Source organism: Panicum virgatum, chromosome 9K, assembly GCF_016808335.1.
Source record: "Panicum virgatum strain AP13 chromosome 9K, P.virgatum_v5, whole genome shotgun sequence".
In the NCBI taxonomy this organism is placed as follows: domain Eukaryota; kingdom Viridiplantae; phylum Streptophyta; class Magnoliopsida; order Poales; family Poaceae; genus Panicum; species Panicum virgatum.
In genome coordinates this window covers 66,240,718-66,265,385 of record NC_053144.1, presented here as the reverse complement: position 1 = coordinate 66,265,385, position 24,668 = coordinate 66,240,718, and the positions used below count along the sequence as shown (strand labels likewise).

At 48.0% G+C, this 24,668-nt stretch overlaps 4 protein-coding genes and 1 long non-coding RNA gene across 6 annotated transcripts; 3 read left to right on the top strand and 2 right to left on the bottom strand.

Annotated features, from left to right (window-relative positions):
• Positions 1-73: 73 nt before the first annotated feature.
• LOC120648253 (serine/arginine repetitive matrix protein 1-like) lies at positions 74-6,497 on the bottom strand. Its single transcript, XM_039924982.1, has 2 exons — positions 6,479-6,497; positions 74-1,086 (listed from the first exon to the last, which is right to left on the bottom strand). Exons 1-2 carry the CDS (start codon positions 6,495-6,497, stop codon positions 74-76), a joined length of 1,032 nt encoding a protein of 343 aa, XP_039780916.1.
• Positions 6,498-8,017: 1,520 nt separating this feature from the next.
• Positions 8,018-8,423, top strand: LOC120648893. The gene is made up of 3 exons (XR_005665112.1): positions 8,018-8,074; positions 8,153-8,206; positions 8,283-8,423. It is a non-coding gene; the product is annotated as an uncharacterized LOC120648893 (long non-coding RNA).
• Positions 8,424-9,910: 1,487 nt separating this feature from the next.
• On the top strand, positions 9,911-13,318 carry LOC120647189 (fatty acyl-CoA reductase 2, chloroplastic-like). The gene is made up of 8 exons (XM_039923862.1): positions 9,911-10,553; positions 10,669-10,772; positions 10,894-11,093; positions 11,190-11,290; positions 11,424-11,634; positions 11,790-11,951; positions 12,024-12,105; positions 12,208-13,318. The coding sequence occupies exons 1-8, from the start codon at positions 10,202-10,204 to the stop codon at positions 12,799-12,801; spliced, it is 1,806 nt and encodes a 601-aa protein (XP_039779796.1). The 5' UTR covers positions 9,911-10,201; the 3' UTR covers positions 12,802-13,318.
• On the bottom strand, positions 13,008-17,851 carry LOC120647192 (serine/threonine-protein phosphatase PP2A-4 catalytic subunit-like). Its single transcript, XM_039923865.1, has 11 exons — positions 17,607-17,851; positions 16,986-17,042; positions 16,388-16,471; positions 16,194-16,265; positions 15,929-16,000; positions 15,669-15,709; positions 15,159-15,225; positions 14,138-14,329; positions 13,964-14,053; positions 13,770-13,877; positions 13,008-13,497 (listed from the first exon to the last, which is right to left on the bottom strand). Exons 1-11 carry the CDS (start codon positions 17,697-17,699, stop codon positions 13,432-13,434), a joined length of 942 nt encoding a protein of 313 aa, XP_039779799.1. The 5' UTR covers positions 17,700-17,851; the 3' UTR covers positions 13,008-13,431.
• Positions 17,852-18,286: 435 nt separating this feature from the next.
• Positions 18,287-24,514, top strand: LOC120647191 (F-box/kelch-repeat protein At1g55270-like). 2 transcript variants are annotated; one of them, XM_039923864.1, is made up of 2 exons: positions 18,287-21,455; positions 22,284-24,514. In XM_039923864.1, the coding sequence occupies exons 1-2, from the start codon at positions 21,408-21,410 to the stop codon at positions 23,532-23,534; spliced, it is 1,299 nt and encodes a 432-aa protein (XP_039779798.1). In that variant the 5' UTR covers positions 18,287-21,407; the 3' UTR covers positions 23,535-24,514. The 2 variants fall into 2 exon arrangements, with proteins under 2 accessions (XP_039779798.1, XP_039779797.1); XM_039923863.1 differs by having other exon boundaries at positions 18,288-19,885.
• Positions 24,515-24,668: the final 154 nt, after the last annotated feature.

Here is a 24,668-nt window from a genome sequence, read left to right as displayed (position 1 = left end):
TTCCACGTTCTGAGGAACCGAAATTCCTCGGTAACTTCGGTTCTTGACTTCGGTTACCCGAAGAACCGAACCCCTATGCCAAATCCCAAATTAGCCCAGCTGGGAAAGGCTCAAGTCGGCCCAATACAAACCCTACCACCCCATCCTCATCCTCAGATCCCCTCCGCCCTCCCGGCCTCCCCCACTCCGGGGCGCTGTGCTCATCACTTGACACGGTGACGTCGTCGTCTTCCGGCTGCGAGGGCGGCGGTGGCGAGGCGGGAGGAGGCGGCGGCTCCTGGGCGCGCCGCGGCGACACGCGACCGGACGGCCTTGCCGGGACAGGCGGCTTCCGCTGCGCGGGCGCGGCTGGGCTGGCGGCGCGACGGTGCTCCGTCGACGGCCGCTTCGCCGCGGGCGACGGCGACCGACTCACGGAGCGGTCCCGGGGCACGTGCCGCGGCGGAGGCGGGGACGGCGAGGCCCGCGCGCTGCGTGAGCGGACGCCGTAGGAGGCCGCCGCGGCGCGGTCCCGACGCGCGGGCCCCAGATCGGCGGAGACCGGGCGCCTCCTGGCCGACGGCTTCCTCCCGGGCGACCGCTCCGGCCCGGCCACCGAGCTGGTCGCGGCCGACGACTCCGAAGCCGCCTCTGACAGCTCGTCGGTGGCGAGCGAGAGCGACACGCAGCTGCCGAGGTCGCTCACCGCGGCGTCGGTGCTGTACTCCTGCTTCTTCGCCTTCTCCGCTCCTCGCTCCTCCGCGTCGGGGACGGCATTGGCGACGGGCTTGGGCTCGGGCCTCGGCTTGGCGCTCGGCGTCTCCGAGAGCACGGTCCCCCTGATTCTTTCCCACCCGACCAAGCGACTCCGCGTCCGGCCGCCAGCCGCCAAGCTGCCCCCGGCGCGGCGGCGCCCCGCCCGCGTCCGACGCCCGCCCTCCTGCGACTCTGCGAGCGCGTCACGGCTGCCGGCTGGTGTCCGGCCACCCCTGCCTCGGCCCCTGCCACCTCTGCCGCAGGCCCGCCCCTGCCCGGCTACCCTGTCCGGCGTGGCGGAGTGCCTTTCCCAGCTCCGGCCGGCGCTCGTCCCCAACCGTCTTCCGTCTTCTGAGATTTCGGTTCCTCGGTTAGAACCGAGAACCGAACCGAAGAACCGAGAACCGAATTTGCTCGGTTCTTAACTATATAAAGTACCGATCGGTTCCTGTTTTTTGGGAACCGAACTTCTGTGAGAACCGAGGAACCGAACCGATCGGTTCGGTACTAACCGAATGCCCAGGTCTAGGGACGGAGTTGTAACGGCGAAGCCCTACCGGATATTGGATCCGAACCGCAGGTAATAAATATTTCTCAATTTTCTCAATCTAAATTTTTTGTATGTTTAATTCTATAATTAGTGTATGCAGCAGTAATGATATTTTAGCGATTTAGGTAATGTTTTTAATATGATTTAGGTAGAATTAAGATTAGTTTTTAGAAAAACCAATTAGGTTTACCAACCAATTTTATGGTATTGATTAGTTGTTTAATACGAGAAAAAATTTCGGAAAAATAGTCAGAAATTGTAGAAAATGCTAGAAAAGTATATGAAATATTCATATAAATAGTAGAAAATACAGAAAAAATTAGAAAAATATATTTATAAAAATGTATTGTACAAAAATTGTAGAAAATGCTAGAAAAGTTTATGAAAATTTTAGATAAATTGTAGAAAATGCAGAAAAATTGTAGAAAATGTTAGAAAAAATATTTATAAAAATTAAATATACAAAAATTGTAGGAAATGCTAGAAAATGCTAGAAAAATTATATGAAAATTTCAGATAAATTGTAGAAAATGCAGAAAACTTATATTTTTTTGTTAGGTATGGCCGAAGATACGCCAGCTCTACTTGACGGAGTCATAGACTCGTCGCACCGGTCCTTCCTTTCAGTGGTTCAGCGCGTGAAACTTAACGTGCTGCGTCCACGTCCACCAGCGAAGTTTATTCCTGTTGACCCACGATGGGTGCCCAGGTGATATGTCGTCGGATTATGTTTCTAAGAATACGTTTGTTTCGTATACGTTTCGTACATAATGTACTTACCTTTGATCGTTCTATTTTTCTGGTTGAGTGAGGCTGGTCTTCTTACTATAGGTCGTCTTGCTGAGAGTGGTTCAGTAAAGCTGGACAGGGACGGCTCTGGTTGATAGATGGAGGCCTGAGACACACACCTTCCACCTCCCTTGTGGGGAGATGACACCGACCCTACAGGACATTGCGATGCTGCTGGGTCTTCCTATCAGTGGGGATGCCGTAGGGCCTTGCGTTGTCCCGCCTACGTGGTTGGACGATCTAGAAGACCGTTTTGCAAATATTGACATCGCGATTGATGTAGAGGAGCACCCAAAATCAACAGGGCCTGCCAAGTCATGGATCCTGCAGTTCAAGTGTAGCAGCACCGTCCAAATTAAACCGACTTAAATGCACTAACCATCATCTTAATGCTTAATCAAGTTATTGTGCACTTAAAACGGTGTAACCTGACAGGCTGTTGGGTAAAATCCCGATTAAACTACTGTACTCCAGGATCACAATTGCACTTAGACCCGTACGAAGACGAGCACAGGTAATACCAGCACACAGAAGTCTTCAAATTAATTTACAATACAGGTTTTACATAAAAGGTTCGAATACAAACGACAGAGTTCAAAAGCACAGCGGAAGGTTAAAACTGAGTTCGAAAAACAATACGATAACTACGATGACGATACAAGGTGAGCTCCACATCCTGCCCACCGATGTGATGCCAACCTGCTCGATCTTCACGGGGAAGACGGGGCCCACTCGACGGTCCAACCCGGAGGAAGCGGCTGTCCAATCTAGGACGCACATACCTCCTCGAAGTCAGCGGGAACACAACCTGCTAAAAAGGATTACAACGACAACCCTGAGTATGCTAATACTCATCAAGGCTTACCCGACTTTGGGTATACTTAGCCCATTACCTAGACATGCAAAGCTTTTTGGCTTTGGAGTTCTTTTGCTGAAAGGCTACTAGCAGTGAGTCCTTACTTTCAATATTTTAGCTCCATTTAGTACAGCGAGTATTAACTATATTCGCCTAACATCTAGAGCACACATGGTAGATCAGATTAAAGTCTTCAAAACAACAGGTACAACATTCCATCGCTACCTTCAATACTTATTCCACTTCTTACTACGATGTGACGCAGTGACCAAGGTTCTCTTAACCGAGAGAGACGGCGAATCGATCCGATTTAACCTTGCAAGGTGGACCTAACTCACACGACATGTGTAAACCCCGTCGGGCCACACACGTCAACTGTTCCCATCATCACCCCGACGTCTGAATCACGCCTGCCAAAACCCGAGTGAAGGGTCCCTCACGGCGAACTCCCAGAGAACCCGGAGGCGACATACTATCCAACACCCGTCATCATTCCACTTCCAGAGTAGCAGGTCGCGATTCAAAGTATCGTTGCAAATCAGGCAATTAGCTTACCGGTTTCGACTACCTCCTACTTCCGGCATGTGGTTAGTACTGTTCAAACTCGGTCATCAGGGCCAACAACGGTACGGTCCTCAATCGACACAGGCGGAAGTTCATTTTCTCATCTAATCCATAGCAATACTCCTACTCATTTCCACCCGGTCTCCAATTCCCTTTACTCATCAACTCAAATCAAAGCCAAAGCTAAGGGATCAAGATCCTAAACTCGCGAGTGACAGTAATCACTCGACTTCTACCGAAATCCTATTTAGCAAAGCATTTCTATCGACACCTGCATACTAGTATAGGCCCACGGTACCTAGGGAAAACATGCATACTATGGTTCCATTCAACTCCTAGAACATAAATGCACAATACTTAAATAAACATTGAATAATTTAAATTATGGTTATGCTCCGGGGCTTGCCTTGCAAGTCAGCGGGGTTAACGAAAACCTCTAGAGCGGGCTCAACGGCGTCCTCCTGCTGCTCTCCTGCTCGTGTCTCCTGGACCGGCTCAGCAACTAGCTCGTGGACAGCTTCGTTCGCGGCGTCTACACGGATAAAATATGCCATGCAACAATTAGAACACAGTGCAATGCATGAGTGCTTATGATGCGATGCATTTCAAAACAATGCAGTGCTATATGGTAGCAGGGATTAAAACAGATTCTTGCTTTGATGAGATTACACACGCATGAAAATAAACAACTAACAACAATTACATAAAGAAAAGAGTAGCTAGGAGCAAAATAAAAGCAAAACCTAACTTGCATACATGATCTAGCAACACAAATTAACCAGCTCAACGCGAAAGCAGTAAAGCATGCCTCACAAATTTTTCCAACATTTACTGATATAGAAACACATTTCTTTTAGCCCTAGAAAAGGAAAACAAACACTAACAGATCCACAACCAAGCACATAGGCCATGCATCTGAAAATTTTACAGAGGACTACACATGATAAGAGGAGGCTAATAAATTAATTTCAGAATTTTTCGATCAATAGAACTGCAGATATAAAATAGACAAGCTCAAACAAAAAGTAAATTCTAGCAGGGCTAAAACTGACATTTGACAACCATGGGTATTTTTCTTATAAATATCTCAGTTTTAGAACCCCAACAAAATTGGGTTTGCATTTTTAGGATTTCTCTGCGATTTTCTATAAATTATAGAAGTTTTCAGCCAAATTAATCTAAATGAAAAACAAATAAAAGGGGGGCTGACAGCCGGGCCCCACACGCAGTGGGCGCCGGCCCAGCTGCTCCCCCCCCCCACTCCCCTGCTTCGCCCGCGCGGCCAAGGCCGGCGCGCTCTGGGCAGCGCAGCCCGCGGCGGCGCCCCACCGGCGGTGGCCAGCCGGCAGCGCGGCTGGGCCGAGCCGCGGCCCGGGGCGGCCGGGGGTGCAGGGCGGCCGGCGGCCCGGGGCGGCCGGGGGTGCAGGGCGGCCGGCGGCCCGCGGGGAGGCGCAAAGAAGGGGGGCGCGCGGCGTTCCGTGGCGGCACCGAGACAGGGGTGGGGCGGGGCGGCGCGGCGCGGGCGTTCCCCGCTGGCGGCGGGGTCGGCTGGCAGCGGACGGGGTGGTGCGGGGCTCAGGGAGGCCGAGCGACTCCCTGGCGCGCGGCGGTGGCTCGCGGGGAGGCGCAGAGGCGCTCCGCGGCGGTGAGCAGCGGTGCACGGCCAAGGGCGGCGGCGGCTCGCGGCGTTCCGATCTGGCAAGGGCCGGCCGACGGCGGAGGTGGGCGGCGCGAGCACCAGGAAGTCCAGGCGGCCCTAGGGCGCACGGAGGTGGCGCACGGGGAGACGCAGGGGGGCTGGCGGCGTGCGCGCACGGCGGGCGGTGCATTCGCGGCGGCGCGGCGGTGATTCGACGGCGGCGGCGCCGAAATCGATTGGGGAAGGGGTCGGGGAGTAGGATTAGGCCACGGGAAAGCTCACCGGGGGTTCGTTTTGCGCGAAGGAAGGCCGGAGTAGGGTCATCGGCGGAGAGTGGCGGAGCTCGGCGACGACGGCGATGGCGGACGGCGTCTGCAGCTCGATTTCGGCCGGGGTAGGGCACGGTCGCGTTCGTGGAGGGATGGACGAGCTTCGGGGCGAGGTGCAGCAGTTTGGAGCGCGAAGAATCGAGGTGGGGCGGTGAGCTTTGGCCGGTGCAACGAACGACGACGGCTCGAACTCGTCTCTGCTCGCTCGAGCTCGACCTAGCTCCGAGGAAGGAGAAGGGCTGGAAGGGAGGAGAAGGTTCCCGTGCTCGCGAGAGGATAAGGGCGGCGCCCAGACGCCGAGGAACGCCGGGATGAGCGATGCGTGGAGGAGCTCGCCGGCGTCGACGGTCGCCGGTCTCGGTATGGGCAAAACAGTGAAAACGCTGGAGCTCTCACTGTTGACCCGTTTGAAAGATTTTGACTCCAGTTTGACCCGCTAGAACTCAAATTTTGATATGGAAACATGAAATTTGGCTAAAATAAAAGTTGTAGAGGAAAAGAAGATCTACAACTTTTGTTTTGGGCGGAAGTTGATTTGGAGCTCGAATCGATGACAAAAACGAGATCGAAAACGGCTAAGTAGATGTTTACTAAGCGAACGCGATTAGCGCTAATGACGAATTGAATCCACGATTAGCGAGATAAATTGTGATTAGCGAGCATGATTAACACAGGGGTGTTACATCCAGGTACATACCTTGTTTTGTTATGATTAATGTTAGAGTTATGCTTTTGACTAGTGCAGTTATGGTTTTATTTTATAATTGATCTCGTACTCATAAATGTTCATTTTTTCTATGCAGCCCGACAATTTGGCACATGATGCTGATGAGGATAGCGTCACTCGATCCCTTGAGACATACCTGTTGTGGTTGTTTGGATACATAATGTTCAACAACTCACACGGGGCCTATGCGGATAGGGTGATTGTGCCTTACGCACAGGAGATCGCAGAGGCAGATGTGGAGGAAATGCCTCAATACAGTTGGGGTTCAATGGTACTTGTAGCCACGTACCGTGGCCTCTGCAAGGCATCGGTGTAAAATAAGCACAATGCAATTCTTACAGGATGTCCGATTCTGCTACAGCTTTGGTCGTACGAGAGGATAGCAATTGGTCGCCCGATTGTCGACCACTCACCGTATGAGCTGGATATGTACGGTGACACCGAGGACGATAGGTCCACCATGGGGACTCTCTGGTACGCTCGTCAGGTACAGAAATGACTGCTACTCGTACTATTATGTTGGCAATTCTGTTGCTTTGTTTGACCCTCTTTGTATTTCTTATTGGTACATATTATTGTTAATTTTGTGCAGAAGAGTTGGGCCCACGTACAGTCTCATCGGGCATATCCTGAATTTGTGGCTGATTTTGATCGGTTGACACCTGAAGATGTCGTGTGGGAGCCCTACTCCGAGTTGGCTATAAACACTCGTGCACCGATCGGGATATCTTCGGTTTGCTTTCAGGACCAGGCCTTTTGGATGACAACTACAGCGTTGGTGTACGACGTTTACATTGAGGCTCACTGCCCGGACAGAGTCAGGAGACAGTTCGGTCAAAGGCAGTTGTATCCTGTGCCGTCAGCATTGGATCGGGTCGAACGCCATGACCACATGTAACAATTCATATGTCATTTCAGTGACTATGCATTGTATAGTTAACTAATCATATTTGACTAAATTGTTTTCAATATTTAGTTTGTCGAGGACTGGTCAACCCTTCTCCAACATGTGGGTGACAAGGGTGCAGCCTTGGGTCGATGGCTGGGACCAGGCAGAGGAGAACGTGGCGCTTGCGACCCCTGCACACACGGAGGCTTCGTACAGGGCGTACCTGAGCTGGTACCAGCCTCAGACTCGTTGCCGCTTGATATATGCTGACATGCAACCACAGCCGCATGTTGCGACACCACAGGATGGCTACGCACGACATAGGGATGAGGCATTAGCTGGGGCGGTGAGTCAAAGTTATCATCGCTTTTCAAATACTTTGGATTACAGTGTTAATGTCTTTCTTTTTCTTACTTGCAATTTGAAATGTGCAAGTTGATGGACGTAGATGACAGGGCGAATTTGATGAGGATTCGAGCGGGATCTATGATGGATAGGAATGAGCAAGAGTCGGCCTGGACCCGAGTTTCACAAAGAGCACATGCCATGCTTGAAGCCTTTGGTAGCCGGACATCGTACGAGGACTCGTACGGTTCGTCTCAAGCCTCGACCTCGTTTCCTTGTGGTCCCACACAGCAACAGCATTCCCAAGCAACTTATTGGTCTCAGCAGCATTATCCAGGTATGTGAGGATACTTACTGACTTCCTACTTTGAAGCCAACAATTAATTCTCAGTCCATACAGGTGATGCACACCCATCTTATCAACCTCACGGAGGGACTCAGTTTAGTACCATGGCACCAGCTGTAGGGATGTCATTTCAACCAACACAGGCACCACCACGACCTTTCGGTAAACATATAGTCCATATCTTAATTTCAATTAATTATGGTATGAAGTCTAATTCCTTTTGTATTTACATATAGGATCACAACAGTTATATGATGCGGGGCCTTCTTCGTATTACCCTACAGCGACAGCAGAAGGAACGCAAGGTAAATACCTAATCCGTAGCCCGAATTTATCATGTTCTTATTTCTATGAACATTTTAAATAATTTGAATGGTTTACAGGATCGCACCACCAGCTTCATGATATGGGTCCTTCTTCGTATCCACCACCAACAGGTACGTATGATGAATATGTACCCAAATATATGACTTATAAGACGATGATTAAGATATCTTAATTGCTACTGTATAGGGCCCACACAGGATAACTTTGAGGCGAATTTCGAAGATTGGAGTCGGTTATTTTCTACACCTAACCAGCAGGCCGATCCTACCTTCCAGACACTTGTGGCCACCGGACGTCCAGGTAGAGACGTAGGGCCTCCAGAACGACACACCTACTCTACAGACCACGTCCACGCTCAGCGTAAAAGAGGTCGACATGGCCAGGGTGGTTAGGAGGTGCTTCTAGCTGTTTCTGTATTTTTGTTATGGACATGTCGTCATGTTATACTTATTTCGTTCTCATTTGCGTATGTGTATGAATTGCTAACTTATACTTTTCATATTCATGTACTTTACTAATGGTTTTTATTTGTATCCAAAATATCTAAAACCACATCTAATGGGCCATTGCCGCAATTTTGCGGGGCAACGTATGCTATGGAAACCAGACTGCTGTGAAAACCCGTACAAACCACGATAAAAAAGTCGTCTAAATTTACCAAAAAAATCACACATGCAAATGATATGATGACACACGATCTTGTAAAATATCTTGTCCAAACTCGACTTCGTTTGAGATATAAAAATAACAAATTTCTAACAAATCATCTGACAGCTTTCTGGGTTGAAATTTGTTATTTTTATATCTTACAAACGAAGTCGATTTTGGATAAGATATTTTACAATGTTGTGTATCATCATATCATCTGCATGTGTGATTTTTTTGATGAATTTAGACGATCCTTTTACCGTGGTTTGCATGAGTTTTCACAGTAGGCTAGTTTCCATAGCATACGTTGCCATTTTGCGGAGCCTGCCGCCCAGTGGAGGGGCGGCAGGCTCCCGCCAAGGGCCTCCGCGCAAATAAAAATTATTTTTATTTACATATAAGTCCCTGCCGCCCACCTGCCGGGCGGCAGGGGTATAAAACTGTAAATTGTGAAATCGAAAATATATTTCTGTAAAAAATGTTTTTGAAAAATATAAAAATAAAAAAGACGCCATGAAGAGGCTGGCTGATAAACAAGAGGTCCATGCGCAGCGGTTTCGGCCCGCACGCACGCTCAGCCCGTTTGCAGTCGAGCCCAGCTCGTTTTCCTCTGTCCTTTGCTGCGCCGTGCGGCCCCGCGGAGAGCTTTTTTTTTTTTCCATGGGTGATCTGGAGATTTCTTAACCTGGGCAGTGTCAGATTCTTGTACAATCACCATAGTACAGATTGTAGAATCATCGATCTGAACTCTTGGGATGCCACATCGACTTCCGAGAACATCTGGTTGAAACCAGGGATAGGGAATAGGATGCAGCTGCTGCAGGCCATGGCGGATCGACGACGCTGTACGGGAGCAGTACTGATCTGAATTCTGGATTCTGGATAGCTGCTGCGTCCGTCCGTTTGCCTCCTCGAGCGCGTTGTGTGTACGCAAGCGCTAGTCGCCACCATACACCATCGCACCGATCGCCGCCCATCGCGTCACCAAATTCCCAAGAAGTGCACGAGCTTTGCGTGCCTCGCCTACGGCCCGGGCCTCATCAGATCAAGATCGGAGCTCGCTCGCCCCGCTGGTGGCTCTCTTTCCGTTTGATCGATCCCCCTCGGCTCTCGATCACCTCCCCATCATGCGCGCGTTATAAATTTCCCCTCCCCCAGGCGGCACAAAGATGCCCTGGCTCGCCGGTGCCTTCCTCCCCGCACATCACCAACTTTTAAAGCTGGCCCTGACTTCTTTGCAGCGCAGCTCCCGGGGCTTTTCCTTGTAGGTCACTGGCTCCGCTCCGGCTTCGCCTGCTTGGCATTGGTCTCGATCCGTTTCGATCCAGGCAGGAACGAAGTAGCAGCAGCTCCATCGTCCTGCACACCACACACCCACCTACCCTGCTGCTGCGACCGCGCGGAGCTGATCCCTTGTACACCTAGCCCGCACCTGCACCTCTTTGTCGTTGGCGGCCATGGGGAGTTCGTCATGCGTGAACCTCTCCCGCGCCGTCCTCTTCGCCGGAGGCCGCCGCGGGCACCAGCACGGCAGGGGCGGCCTGCTCTTCCCGTCGCCGCCGTCGTTGCTGTCGAGGCGGCACGGCAATGGCGGCGCCCTGGCGTGCTGCTCGTCGTCCGCTACAGGCTCATCAAGGCCGCCGCCGCCATCGTCGTCCTTCCCAGCAGTGAACGGGCTCGGCGGCGATTCGGGAGAGGCCGGTTCCACCACCACGTCGCCGGAGGATCACGCCGGAGGGATTGGGGTCGCGGAGTTCCTCGGCGTCAAGAACTTCCTCATCACCGGCGCAACCGGTTTCCTGGCTAAAGGTGATACGTCGTCTCTACCGTCTAGCTACTAGTCATCATCACGTACCATCCGAATGAATCTGCGCTGCGCTTCATTTATTTCTCCCCTCTTATATATTCTGCACGCGCCATCCAGTTCTTATCGAGAAGATTTTGAGGACGAATCCTGACGTTGGCAAGATATACGTGCTGATCAAGGCCAAGGACAGCGAAGCAGCATTGAGGAGATTGCAAAACGAGGTCTAGTTGCTTCTTCTCGCACACTAACCAACCAACATTCCTAGCTCGTTCATCCAGATGATGATGGCCATGTTCCCCCCCCCCCCCCCCTCCCCCTGCACGCATGCTATATAACATGCAGGTAGTGGACACGGAGCTGTTCAGATGCCTACAGGAAATCCACGGGAAGGACTACAGCAGCTTCATCGCAAGGAAGCTGATCCCCGTCGTCGGCGACGTCAGGGAGGCCAACATCGGCATCGCTCCCGAGCTCGCCGACGAGATCGCCGGCCAAGTCGACATCATCATCAACTCGGCGGCCAACACCACGTTCGACGAGCGGTTCGTGACGCCGCCACACCGGCCATTTTAATTTTGTTGCTCCAAATTAAGATGCATGGCCATGAGCTAGCTAGTGTGCTGCGCTTTTGTTGGCAGGTACGATGTCGCCATGGACATCAACACCGTGGGCCCGTTCCGGATCATGAGCTTCGCGCAGCGGTTCCGGCGGCTCAAGCTCTTCTTGCAAGTGTCGACAGGTCAGATGAGTGCAAAACACGAGTAGTTCTTGTGGTGAAATTAAAAGCTCCTGCCTTTTTTTTTGTTTTACTTTCCTAAGCTTATTACAGGACTCAGCACTGTGTGATGATTGCTGATGTGTTTGCCAAACAGCATATGTGAATGGGAAGAGGCAAGGCCTGGTGCTGGAGAAGCCGTTTCGCATGGGAGACACCATAGCCAAGGAGTTGGGATCTTCAGAAGATAAGGGCAGCGCCGTGCTGGACATCGAGGCAGAGATCAAACTGGCCTTCGGCTACTCCAGAAGACACTCCGGTGATTCTGCTTCTTTCGCTCAAGAAATGAAAGATCTAGGCCTGGAGAGGTAGGGCAGTAGTGTTTTTCTCTACCTTCTCTTCTTCTACTGTTCAGTAGTCTAATAACCATCTGATCAAGATTATTATTCATGGTTGCAAATGCAGACATGAAAGAGCTAGCATTAGTTTTGTTTGATCTGCATGTGCTCCTTGTGTTTGGTAGGGCAAAGCTTCATGGCTGGCAAGACACCTACGTGTTCACCAAGGCCATGGGGGAGATGGTGATCAACAGCATGCGAGGGGAGGTACCGGTGGTCACCATCAGGCCCAGCGTCATCGAGAGCACCTGGAGGGACCCCTTCCCCGGCTGGATGGAAGGGAACAGGTATGCATGCAAAACTATTTTTTCGGCGTGATCAGATATTCAGGTATGCAAAATTAATTGATGAACACACAGGATGATGGATCCTGTCGTCCTCTACTACGGCAAAGGCCAGCTGAGTGGGTTCCTCGCGGATCCAGAAGGCGTTCTCGATGTGGTAATATAATTAAGCAGCTGCTGCTGATACGTGGGAGTACATGTTGGCTATTAGCTAGGATTAATTAATTGCCAAGCATCATGTATAAATTATATTTTGAAGGTCCCGGCGGACATGGTGGTGAACGCGACGCTGGCGTCGATGGCGAAGCACGGCGGCGGCGCGTCGCCCGGGATGCACGTGTACCACGTGTCGTCGTCGACGGTGAACCCGCTGGTGTTCGGCGAGCTGAGCCGGTTCCTGTTCCAGCACTTCACGCGGTGCCCCTACAGCGACGCGGCGGGGCGGCCCATCCCGGTGCCGCCGATGCGGCTGTTCGACAGCATGGAGCAGTTCGCCAGCTACGTGGAGACGGACGCGCTGCTGCGGCGGCGGAGCTCGTCGGCGGAGCAGCGGCGGCGGCTCATCTCGCAGCGGGCGCGCGACCTCTGCGCCAAGTCCGTCGAGCAGACCATCCACCTGGGCAGCATCTACCAGCCCTACACCTTCTACGGCGGCCGCTTCGACAACGGCAACACGGAGGCGCTCTTCGCGGCCATGTCGGCGCCGGAGCAGGCGCGCTTCCACTTCGACGTGCGGAGCGTCGACTGGACGGACTACATCACCAACGTCCACATCCCGGGCCTCCGGAAGCACGTCATGAAGGGCAGGGGCGTCGGCGCCACCAACCAGCTGCTCGCCAGCACCTCCGTGTGACCTCGTGTGATGCGCGATCCCATCCACGGCGTGTACAGACGACGACTCTTGTTACGCCACCACACGACTTTCATCTCTTCCATGCATGTTGACTTGTTGATTCTTGTATTATCCTGTAGTAGTTCCAAAAAACAAAGGCTGTGGAAATCAACAGTATACAAGTGCTAATAGGGAAAGGAGTCATGCTCATGTACTATAAGCACATCTTCACCAAAATTTAGATTACTGCTGACGAAAGGAGTTTAATTGTGCCTTGCCATTGATGAATGATGATACAAATTAGTACAGGCCTATTGGTACAAGCTTACTATGCTACAAAAGTACAAATTGATGTTCAGTCTTTTGCCAATCCCACGCCTCTGTAAAAATATATATGCCTAAAAAGGGAGGGCGAGAGTAGAAAGTAGATGGCCCTTCGATCACCTGAAGGGCTTCAAAACTCGGGCATGGCTTTTACATGGCACACTTGCTTTCTTCCAGGATAGCAGCATCTCCTGCATTGACCAATGGGGGGACCTCGAGTTTTGCATAGCGCTTTGATATTCACTTGTTATTTTGGATGGCCCTTGATCCAGCAGATGTTCACATCGATTCTCACAGCACATGCTGGAAAATGGTAACTTCGATAACTTAAAGGAAATAATCTGGTGTTCTTCGGGTCACATCTGGCTCACCTCTCCTAGGGGCTGGTTCAAACTGCAATAATGGGCAAACCAAATTGGCGAATCATACAAAATTAACTTTGCAGGACACACATCATAAGAAGTCTACTCGGGAAATCACAACGAGTCTAAGGTATCAGCAGGTGTCTTTTCAGAAACGCACTATCTGCCAACTCAAAATTTTCCATTTATGGTTACACTCATATCCACAATAGACAGTAGATTCAATATAAGGGTGATACCATACCATAAAAAATGAGTCCAAGAAAATGGAATGAACCAAGGAAGAATGTCATGGTAAATTACCTGTATGAAAGTGTGACTGTTGCAGTCGTCAACTTCCAAAATGGATGCCATATTGCCACATCGGTAGCAATAGTTTGGAGCACTGAATATGGTGACAACTTTTTGTTCCTGTAAATAAATGCATCATCCATGATCACGAATGATTACTCACTCAAAACTTAAGCTGATAAGTATACAAAGGTTTAATCGCTTACATGAGCCCAGTTATATCCTTCCATAACTAACTGATGGGCCCGAGCTACAAGTTTGAGATTGTTCGTGTGATTAAACTGCTCTGATATGTCCTGGGGAGACAAAGGAATCAATGAATAAATTTGAACTAAAAAGGTACAAAAAGAGGTAACAAAAAAAAACCAGACTATGTGTACCTGGCCAAATGTGTAGCCAGCACCACGAGGAGATATGCCCCAACCACATCGATCGTCCGGATCTGACCATAAAAGATCGCACATAGGTCCCTCATGAGGAACCTCTTGGACACGATCTAGGCTACGTACGCTATCAAGATTTTCAATTGATGGAGATAAACCACCATGAAGGCAGAAAATCTCAGATTCCACCTTCAAGCAGAACATAAACATAGTATCAGTAATCCATTGACAGAAAATGCCATGATATTGAGAAAATGCAAGGGATAAAGTTATCTTATGGTGCAGTACTACAGTAAACAGCAATTAGGATTGTAGATACAGAACAAACAACACACAATTTTTGGTGCATTATCAAAATTTATCATCATTTCCAATGTTTGAACAATCAATTCATACAGTTTAGAGACGACAACATATTTTCAGTTTTCAATGACCAAGCTCTGTTCCATAGAAGAGTCAGCCACCACAACACAACCCATATTACTGGTTCTTCAAAACAAGAGTGAACGGATAAGCAAGTATAAAAACCAACCTAAGACAGCAACATAGCACAACACAGTTGGTACCATATTCTTCAACCCTAATGACCAAATACTGAGTTCTCACATGCATTTCATTTACACCTGCCGGAGTCAGCTAACAAATGAATACGATAGTTGATGTTCAATTGGGTGTTCCACATACCTGGAACATTCAAGTACAATATACATGCTTTATGGATTCTCTGTTTTAACATGCTTTAATGGGTTAAATAAAGTGTCATAGCCCATAAACATATTGCCAATTGCCATCTACAAAATCTGAAGTTAGTGTGTCATAGCCCATAAACATATTGCCAATTGCCATCTACAAAATCTGAAGTTAGTGAAGCAAAAACAGTATGGTCATATAGCTACTTAGCTATTTAATTGTTTTAATTACGATGCCACTCAAGTCTTTCATGATTTGCATGACGCCTATTAAGAGGATGACACAGAGAAAAACAACTAAAAAAAGGAGATGTCTTAAGAGTACACACCAGAGCCGTCAGAGGGAAATAATCAAAAAGGTCTGTAAATGTCTTCCATACATTTGCATTGCCATACCTGGTTTGCAACAAAAGAGTTAGCAACAGAAATGCAAGCAAGGACAATGTTGTCGGATTGCAGGAAAAATCAGTCTTACAATCAACTCACATGAACCAAGAAGTTTATATAAGATAACAAACAATAGGAGCACTCAACTTTCACACCAACTCTTAAGCATAGTGATAGTGCACCATCAGATGGTATACACAATGAACAAGAAGTCTCTGACAGTCTAAAGAAGCCTATTAATGCAGCAAAAGAAAAGGCATATGATGCCAGAGATTCTGCATGTGACAAAAATTGGGACAACTATATATTTGAGTATGAAAATAAATCTGAAGCTAACAAAGAACTATGATAAACAAAAACATATGCACAGATCTTCTCACATAGGTATTGATAACATAGGAACATGCTAGACCTCAAATTAAGTTGAACTTTAAGCATCTAAACAAACTCACTTTCGCAGGCATTCGTCGTAGAATCCATACACTTGTGTGATCTGCAACCATAATTAAAAAAGAGTTTCAGTTCAAACAGAAAACACAACAACTCTACTATTAAGATGGATGGCATCTAAATTGCAACAAAGCAAATACTGTGCTGAACAGGAACTAATTTCTAACAACTAGAGTAATTTCCTCTGATCTCAATTAGTTTCAGGTAAATATAGCCAAAAGGCCACATGCATAAGCATCAAGAAAATAATATTTAACGGTACCTGCCGACTTTCGTGGTTCCCACGAAGGATCGTAATTCGATGTGGGTGGCGCACTTTCAGTGCTACTAGCAGCTGGATAAGAAAAGCCACATCAATGTCAGGCTTACACAAAATACGAGGTGAAATATAAGTTCACAAGAAATGTGTGAAAGTGTAACTCCAGAAACCATATTTTTCTTTCTGCAGTCTCAACTACATGTGAAACTAGATAATTCTGCAAAACTACAGACAGAAGAACTCAACAAGATAGTAGTTTATTTCTTACAGTGACAGTCTCAACAGAATAGTAGCCACGGTCCACGTAATCCCCCATAAATAAGTAATTGGTATCTGGACACTGGAAACAGAAAAGAGTAAAACTGATAGGGATTAGAGGATGGAATGGATGGTTTCAGTATTGGGCACGAAGTTCTTCCAGGAAATTAAAAGGAAGCAAAGCTCAGTTAACATAGTCGGTACCTTTCCGCCGATCCGAAAAAGCTCTACAAGATCATGAAATTGTCCATGGATATCACCACATATCGTCACTGGACTCTTGACAGGCTGCATGCGGAAGTTACAAAAGCTTAAACTCAAATACTTATAGCCTGACAAAAGTACACAACACATTTGAATTGCAAACACTTCTAGGAAGCCTTCATACCATAATGCATGCATAATCTGGTAGCCATTTGAACATATACCAGTTCCATTTAGTACATACAGTAGAAGCTAATGATTGAGGAGATGAAATGGAATGAGACAGGAGGAAAACCTTATCACTATGTCTATTTCAATTGTCGGTGTAGTGTTCTACAAGGAACAAGAATCGAATGAAAGCACTGAAAATGTGAAAGACTCTTTAATCATAACACCTTTGATACAAAAGACCTCAAAAATTGCCAACCAAATTGGAGCAACACATTAAGAAATGTTGTTGCTCGAATGCAATGATAAAAACCTATCCAACATTGTTCAAACAAACTTTGGAACCAGCAATATAGATATCCTCCTGCATCTATCTATAGCTAAAGATCCTGACCCCAACAGTGAGGGGCGAATTGCCAGCATGTCATACCTGAACATTGCTTTCCTCCATCAATATCTCCTTGGCCTTCTCGCACAGCGACTTAACCTGAAACATGCGGGGACCCGTTATGGCGATTCCGAGAATGTTAGAACATCAAGATGCACCAAATATTCCTGCTTTTGGTGAAGCGGGCTCATAGCATGCATACATGGAGTACATGGACCCAATGTGTACACGTACCATGACACTCTAACCGTCACTATTGAATTTGAATGGGGTGATTAATATTGGCAGATTACATCAAATACAATTTTCCATTTTTGTGCTACTTTTCTGCTAGAATTAAAAGAGATCTACTACTAACAAAACCAAATCTGAATAAATGCACCGGAATGATTCGAAGCCGCACTCGCCAGCCACAAACTACACACCATATCATCCCTCCATGCCACCGAATCACCAGACACCAAAAGAGGTTAAAAAAGCCATCAAATCGTCGGATCACACTACGAACCCAATGAGTGATACCAAAGAGCCGGCGAGAAACCCTAGGCATGCCCTCGCGACAGAACGAAAAAAAATCAGCATTCACCAGATCGCGGCACAAAATCACCGCCGAGCGTACCGGAAACCTGAATGGAAAGGGGACATAGCTGAGCTGGATCTCACCTCCTGCTCGGCGAGCGGGCGGCACTGCATCAGCTGCTCGATCTGCGCGTCAAGGCCGCCGCAGCCGCCGTTGTCTACGTTCATGGGCTCCATAACGCCGCCGTCGTCGGCGAGACGAGGAAGAAGCTCGAGCTCGAGCTCGTCGCCGGCGGCGAGGCGAGAGAGAGAGCGAGGAGTGAGACTGACAGCGGGGGAGAAAATCGGAGAGGGAGGGAGGGAGGGAGGGAGAGAGCGAGTGGACGGAAGGCCAGCTGCCAGGTGGGGCCTCCTGCTCCGCACATGGACCCGCCTGCTCCACGCCGCGTGCGCAGTGGCAAGTGGTTGGGAAACTACGCGTCCACGGCTGACAGGTTGGTCGGTGTGTGGGTCCATGCTGTCAGTTGGGGGAATACTGTGGGCGCCAGGCGACGTGGAGTGGAGACCGAAGCGAAGAGGAAGCCCCACGGTTAGGATGGGTCTCTGGCCGGTGGACCCATGTTCTGCGCTTTTTTTTTTTGGGATTAATTAGATTTATACCATTACGATTATTCAAATTCAGACATCTATTATTACTATGGGTCATATTTCAAATATACCATTACAATTTCACAATTATTTGACATACACCACTGTTTATCCATTTCGATGTGTTTTATAAAATTTTTAGATCAAAATGCCCATATCTTCTTCTTCCTCCTCCATCTCCTCTCTTCCATGGCTCCTCTGGCCGTCTCTACCCGCTGGATGGTGTTGCTTCCCTCGCCGCGCTCCTCTTCTCCGCTACCTTCTCCCTCCACTCCCTCAACCGCCTCCTCGTTACCATCACAGCACGGCGGCCGTTCTCTCCTCTCCATGATCCGCGCCCCTGCGCCGCGCCGTCGAGTGCTGCCGATGCGGTGCCCGCCCTCCACCACAACACGGGGTTAAGCCGGAGCGCCGCACGCATGGCAGGCGGGTGGCCGAGCTCGATCGCGACGCGCGTTCGTGCTGCGCCGAGCCGAAGCGCCACCGACACGACAGGCCGACGGCCTAGCTGGACCGCGGCGCATGTCCGCGCGGGGTCGAGCTGGCGAGCTGGAGCACCGCCCTCGCGACAGACCGGAGTCCAAGCTGGGCCGCTGCGCGCGTCCGCGCGAGGCCGAGCTGGAGTACCGCCCTCGCGAGAGGCCGGCAGCCGAGGCGCAACATGACGGGCAGCCCAGCCGGACTGTGTCGGAGCACCGCTCGCGCGCGACAGGCCGGGAGGAGGGAGAGCAGTGGAAGCGCGGGCAAAAACGAGCCGTGTCAGAGGATAGCTTGCTCGAGAGATACGCTGGACGAGCATAGATACCAAATCAAGGTCTGTAGCTGTCGAATCGAGTCCGCCGCCGTCGAATTGGGCCGTGCTGCTGCCAAATCGGGCCCTGACGCAGCTAAATCGAACTATGCCGTAGCCGAATCGCGCTCCTTCACCGTCAAATCAGTTGCTTCGCCGCCGGATCGAGCTGCTGGACTGTCGTTTCAAGTGCTGGCATGCATGGTGCGCGAGCGGCGGCAAGCAACCAAAACCCCATTGCCCTCCTAAGCGAACAGGTGAGGCGAGGTAAAGCAGCTGGCGAGGTGAGGCTATGGGCAGCGAGGGATCCAAATGAATCTGCAGTTTTTCATTGGAGAGAGAGAGGAACAGGGAGAAAAGGGGACTATGAGCCGAATGAACAAGACGAGGGTATTTTAGTCCAAATTTTTTTAAACATGATGAAGAGATATTAGTGACATATTTTCAAGAATCGTGAAATTGTAACGACGCGTTTACAGTATCACTATCACGAATATTAATGGTAGATTTCTGAACTCGAAAAATTATAATGACATAAATCTAATTTTTTTTTTTGAGAATCCATGTTCTGCGCTTGGCTAGGAGTACCCCGGTCGTGCCCGCGTGTCAGAGGTGAAGTTCATCTGCAAACGAAATTTAGCCTGCGATTGCGAACCAATCCCTAGTCGCTTGATCTTGGGTGAGAGTGGAGTATCTGAGAGACCGAGGCTCTGACCTCTCAGTCAAAGCTGCCGCTCGTTTGAAGTGAATCCTCCTGTCTGTGTGTGTTCCGATATCCTCTTTGTTCGTTGCTCGTTTGTTTTGTTGAAGAGGGCGAGGCTTGGAGCGCTCGAGTCCTTGTGGAGACTGGGAGGGGATCTTCTCCGCTTCCAGAGGCCAAGATCGAGCGTCTACCTCGTCCGCTCGCCTCGATCCAGCAATGCGTGCGGCCGCCGGAGGTGCCCCGCCGCGACGTGCGGGTGGTATCCGTGTCCGCGCCCCACTGGTGAGCTCAGCTCCTCTCCCACCTTTCTTGGTATTGAGTAGCACGTATGAGAGATGCAGATTGCGCAGAGATGGTGGTTCCTGTGCCAAAAACGCCTCCTTTGGCTTGAAGCTGAGATCTTTCTTCTTGAATCTGGCGTTTTAGCGCATAAAACTTGGAGGATTGCGGGTTTTGTGGATCGTTCGAAGTCTCGATCTGGGTGCTTAGGGCTTGGTTGTGGAGTCTAGATCCAACTGTCCATGGTCCATGGAGTGTCTGGTGTACTCTTCTTGGGTTAGTTTGTTAGCTGTTTTTGCTCTGAGCAATCTTACCTGTGGTGTGGAGATGCCACTGTTGTAGGGGCAATGACTATCACCAATTCACCATAACATGTATTGCATTTTTTATTGGCCCCATTCACCATGAACCCAACTTAGACAGGTTGTATCTACTAGCTAAAGATAGTTGCATTGACCCGGCTATAAGCTAGACAGCTCATGAGCCACAGGTGTTACATCTTTAGCTAGGAGTCATGTCTATGACCTAGTTTTACCATATGGAATAAATTAATGATAAGAAAAATGGATTATATACAATTCGAATTTTAGAATGTCTAATCATTGCAATGCTATTTTGTAAGCACTTTGTTTAGCAACATGACCTTAGCTGGTAACACTAATATAACAATGTCAGTACACAATTAGCATAGATAATAGCTGTTCGACATCAAAATATATATTCTTAGGCATTTGATATTTACTAACCTTAATGTTGGTAAAAATTGTTGGGTAATCTGATGCACTACAAATTTTGGAAACTTAATCTTTTATGTCTAGTTTGACAAACTACAGACTAAAGCATCAAATATTTGTGCATTAAATGATAATAGATATAGGCAAAAAAATGACCTTCAGGAGTCTTGAGGACTCAATATTGATTTAATACCTTGAAAACCAAACATAAGAAATGAAGCACTGTGTGTTGGATACAGGATGATAAGACATTTATCTCCTGTATCTATTTTTTGGTCTGTGTTAGCAAGAGAGGGGCCAAGGCGAGAGCTCCATTTTTTTAGGCCAAGTTTTCAGGATCCATTTTGCTCAATCTTGAGATGGACTCAGCATGTAGACCAGAGCCATTCACCAGCAAAACTCATGTCCTTCGAACACTAGTGAGATTTGTTTGCATCTCTTGCCTCAAGCATTGCTCTCCTTTCCCCCCCTCAATGCCATATTTTTAGGCTTGCTGTCAAGATTATTGTTTTAGAAGGCATTGCCCTTGGCTCAGTGTTTTAATCCTTCGATGAATCTAGTACCTTCCTTCTAACAGTTGAATTTCTGTGCTTTGAGTTTGGACTTTGGTCCTCAGGGTTTGTTTCTGTAGTTTGGGTTCAAAGTTCAAGAATTGTTTTGGAGGCTATTAAATCACCAAGTTCAAAATTATTCATTTGAGAGACATTTTAGTGTTGCTTTTGTCTTTCATGGACATGCTATTGCTATGAAGGTGGTACTTCCACAAATTGCAGCTAATTTCATATCATTGTATGAGCATCACTTATTTAGCACCAGTGGTGGAGGACCGTGATGGCAAGGTATGGAAGCTGCTGTACCTTGCTTTCTCTGTAGTAGCCTACTGCTATTCATCATGCCCTTCCAGTTCAGTTCTATTCTATTAGATTTCTCCATTTGAATGATAGAGGATGGTAGCAAGAGGAAGCTCTAGCTCAGCAGTGGAAGAGGCAAGCGGCCTGCACAGTCAGAAACAAATAGCAAGTTTGATTGCTTGAAGATCAATTGACTCCGCCACACCTTAATTTTTATCCGTCCTCTGCCACTGTTTAGCACGGCTTCATCTGTTTCACATGAAAATGTTACATGGTCAAGAACATTTGATCATCTGTTAATGAGCATGAAGCTACTTAGCAAATGCTGATATAGTTTTATGAATTGGGATTGCAAGAAAAACAAATCCTGTCTGAATAGTAGGCTAGTAGCTACTAATTGTTCCCACTGTACTATTAATTTGAGTTCTAGTTTTAAATTTGTGAAACTGTACGATTGTTTTTTCTTTATTAGAAGTTAAGTGGGGTAAGGATCTAATTAAGTTTCGGGCTTCTAAGCCACCTTACCAGTATCAAATAGATTGTCCCTACTTGACTGCTGAATGATCTGTTCCCTTTATTTTGCATGTTCAATGACCAAGATTGATAATTTCAAACATGGTTTGTCTTCCAGCACTGAATGTCTGAATATCATCTGCATAACATTTTACTAGTAGATGACAGGAATATATATTTCTGTCATTGATAATTCATACCCAACTGAAAGGATGGGCTTTGCTTGCTTTTGTTTTAATCTTCTGTTGTTTCATGTTCAGGTTAATATAGCCATTCTGACTTGGTTGATCAATGCATCTGCAGGTAGAGTCTGTCTCCTGCTACTGCAGGGTAGATGGAGGTCTTAAAACTGTTGTAAGTGCTAGGAAGTTTGTCCCTGGTGCAAAGCTGTGCATGCAACCTGATATCATACCAAACAAGCGCAAGTCAAGGAGCTCACGCAAGGAGAGATCCCAAACTCAATCACCACTGCTACCTGGTCTTCCTGATGAACTGGCTATTTCCTGTCTCATGCGGGTTGCTCGGGTCGAGCACCCAAATATGCGGTTAGTATGTAAACGATGGAACCGACTTTTGTCTGGCAATTATTATTATTCCTTGCGCAAGAAATTCGGCATGGCAGAAGAATGGGTTTATGTCTTCAGAAGGGACCGTGATCAGAAGCTGTCTTGGTATGCCTTTGATCCAGTAAACCAGCTCTGGAAGTCATTGCCTCCACTTCCACCAGAGTATTCAGAAGCTGTTGGCTTTGGTTGTGCTGTTCTCAATGGATGCTACCTGTACTTATTTGGTGGCAAAGACCCAGTACATGGGTCTATGAGGCGTGTTGTATTTTACAATGCTCGGATAAACAAATGGCTGCGAGCTCCAGATATGCTGCAAAAACGACACTTCTTTGGTTCTTGTGTCATAAACAACTGTCTTTATGTCGCTGGCGGGGAATGCGAAGGGATACAGAGAACTCTGAGGTCCGCTGAGGTATATGATCCTAACAGGAATAGATGGTCTTGTATTGCTGAAATGAGCACAGGAATGGTGCCCTCCATTGGAGTAGTACATGATGGCAAGTGGTTCCTAAAAGGTCTCAATTCTCATCGCCAGGTTGTAAGTGAGGTCTATGTACCAGCATCTAAAATGTGGTCAACCAACGGTAACGAAATGGTCACAGGGTGGCGGAATCCAAGCATTTCCTTTAGAGGCTGGCTTTACTCTGCTGATTGCCGTGATGGTTGTAAGCTTAAAGTCTATAATATAGAGACTGGATCGTGGACAAGATTCATTGACACCAGACACCACCTCGGAAGCTCACGAGCTCTCGAAGCTGCAGCCTTTGTCTCCCTTAATGGAAAACTCTGCATTATCCGTAACAATATGAGTATCACTCTTATTGATATATCAGACCCAACAACGGTCACTGAGGTTGACAGTGCGCACATGTGGGAGGCTTTTGCACGGAAGGGGCAGCACAGGTCTTTCATGGCAAACCTGTGGTCAACCATCACAGGCCGTAATCTGAAGACAGACATTATGCATTGCCAAGTGCTCCAAGTTTGAGTTTGGCCATATGTGAAGTGAAAACATACACAACCCTGAAAGGCTCAGTTAGAAGCTGAATTGGATACATGAACTGAAGCAAAGAGACCTGCTTTTTCCTCAGTAAAATTCACTGATTCCGCCCTTTGGAATATTCTGATTTTGGCACGGCTGCATCCAATTTGTCAGATAGGGCTCCAAGGGATTGAAAATGGGGGCCGGAGGAAGAATCTTCCATGGTTCATGAGAATTAAGGGTTGTATTGCAGCTTGGCCTCCATAGGTCAGAAGTGCAGGAAGCACTGAGAAAGGAATGTCTAAGCCTAGAGTAGGAACGAAGCCTGGCAGAGACTATGACTAAAGGCCCCATGGATTGATACATAGAGCTGTCAGTTCAGTTTGGTAGAACGTAGATCACTAAAAGCTTCCATAGAATCGAAGGTTGTTTAAGAAGTACTCCATGATTTTGGTGAGAGCTGCTACAGTTGATGTATGCAGCAAAAGATACTGCCGTGCCGTCATATATTGTTCAGTAAAGGAAGAATAACGATCCTTATCACTGTACTGCAGGCATGTGAACTAATCTTATGTTCATGCCTTGAACTCTTTCCTGCCTGGTTGTTTGCTGAGAAGCTGTGGAGATATTTCTGAAAGAAATTTCCAATAGATATTCTCTCCTTTTGAGTTTATGAATAATGCAATCTTGTAAGAACTCCCGAAAGGTTGCCCTTTGAACTATGAGGTATGAGCAAATCAACTCTATGCCATTGGATATCGTACATCAGTGGTTTGATATACTTGCTTGAGTTTGCTTGAGAATCGGTTCTCATCCGGTTTTATGAATTTGCTTGAGAATGAGTTCAGGTGTATAATATTGAACTGGTGCTCCAGCAGTTTGATCTAACATGTATATCACTCTACCTTGTCCACTAGCTGAAAACATTGACTGGAAAATGATTTGTCAAATTTGCGGAACATGACAAACATGGGCCGGGATGTTTATCGGTTGTTTAGCGATCATTTTCAGAGGCAGGAATAGATGGTGATGACGATGATGATGGACTAGTGATATTTTTATGGTGATCTGAGTATCTGATCTTTTAGTTGGTAGGTATGCAGGTCAAAGCCAGGGAAAGGACTGCAGAAGTCCATGGGC

Bases quoted from the DNA above. Each gene is read 5' to 3' on its own strand.
- LOC120647191 (XM_039923863.1), top strand. From the start codon at position 19,820: ATGCGTGCGGCCGCCGGAGGTGCCCCGCCGCGACGTGCGGGTGGTATC. The intron at 19,886-22,283 runs GTGAGCTCAGCT...ATGCATCTGCAG, and splicing joins TCCGTGTCCGCGCCCCACTG to GTAGAGTCTGTCTCCTGCTA.
- LOC120647192 (XM_039923865.1), bottom strand. From the start codon at position 17,699: ATGGAGCCCATGAACGTAGACAACGGCGGCTGCGGCGGCCTTGACGCG. The intron at 16,001-16,193 runs GTAAGAAATAAA...TTTCTTATCCAG, and splicing joins ATTCTGTTGAGACTGTCACT to CTGCTAGTAGCACTGAAAGT. The intron at 15,226-15,668 runs GTGAGTTTGTTT...GTTGCAAACCAG, and splicing joins TACGACGAATGCCTGCGAAA to GTATGGCAATGCAAATGTAT.
- LOC120647189 (XM_039923862.1), top strand. From the start codon at position 10,202: ATGGGGAGTTCGTCATGCGTGAACCTCTCCCGCGCCGTCCTCTTCGCC. The intron at 11,291-11,423 runs GTCAGATGAGTG...TTTGCCAAACAG, and splicing joins CTTCTTGCAAGTGTCGACAG to CATATGTGAATGGGAAGAGG. The intron at 11,635-11,789 runs GTAGGGCAGTAG...TGTGTTTGGTAG, and splicing joins AAAGATCTAGGCCTGGAGAG to GGCAAAGCTTCATGGCTGGC.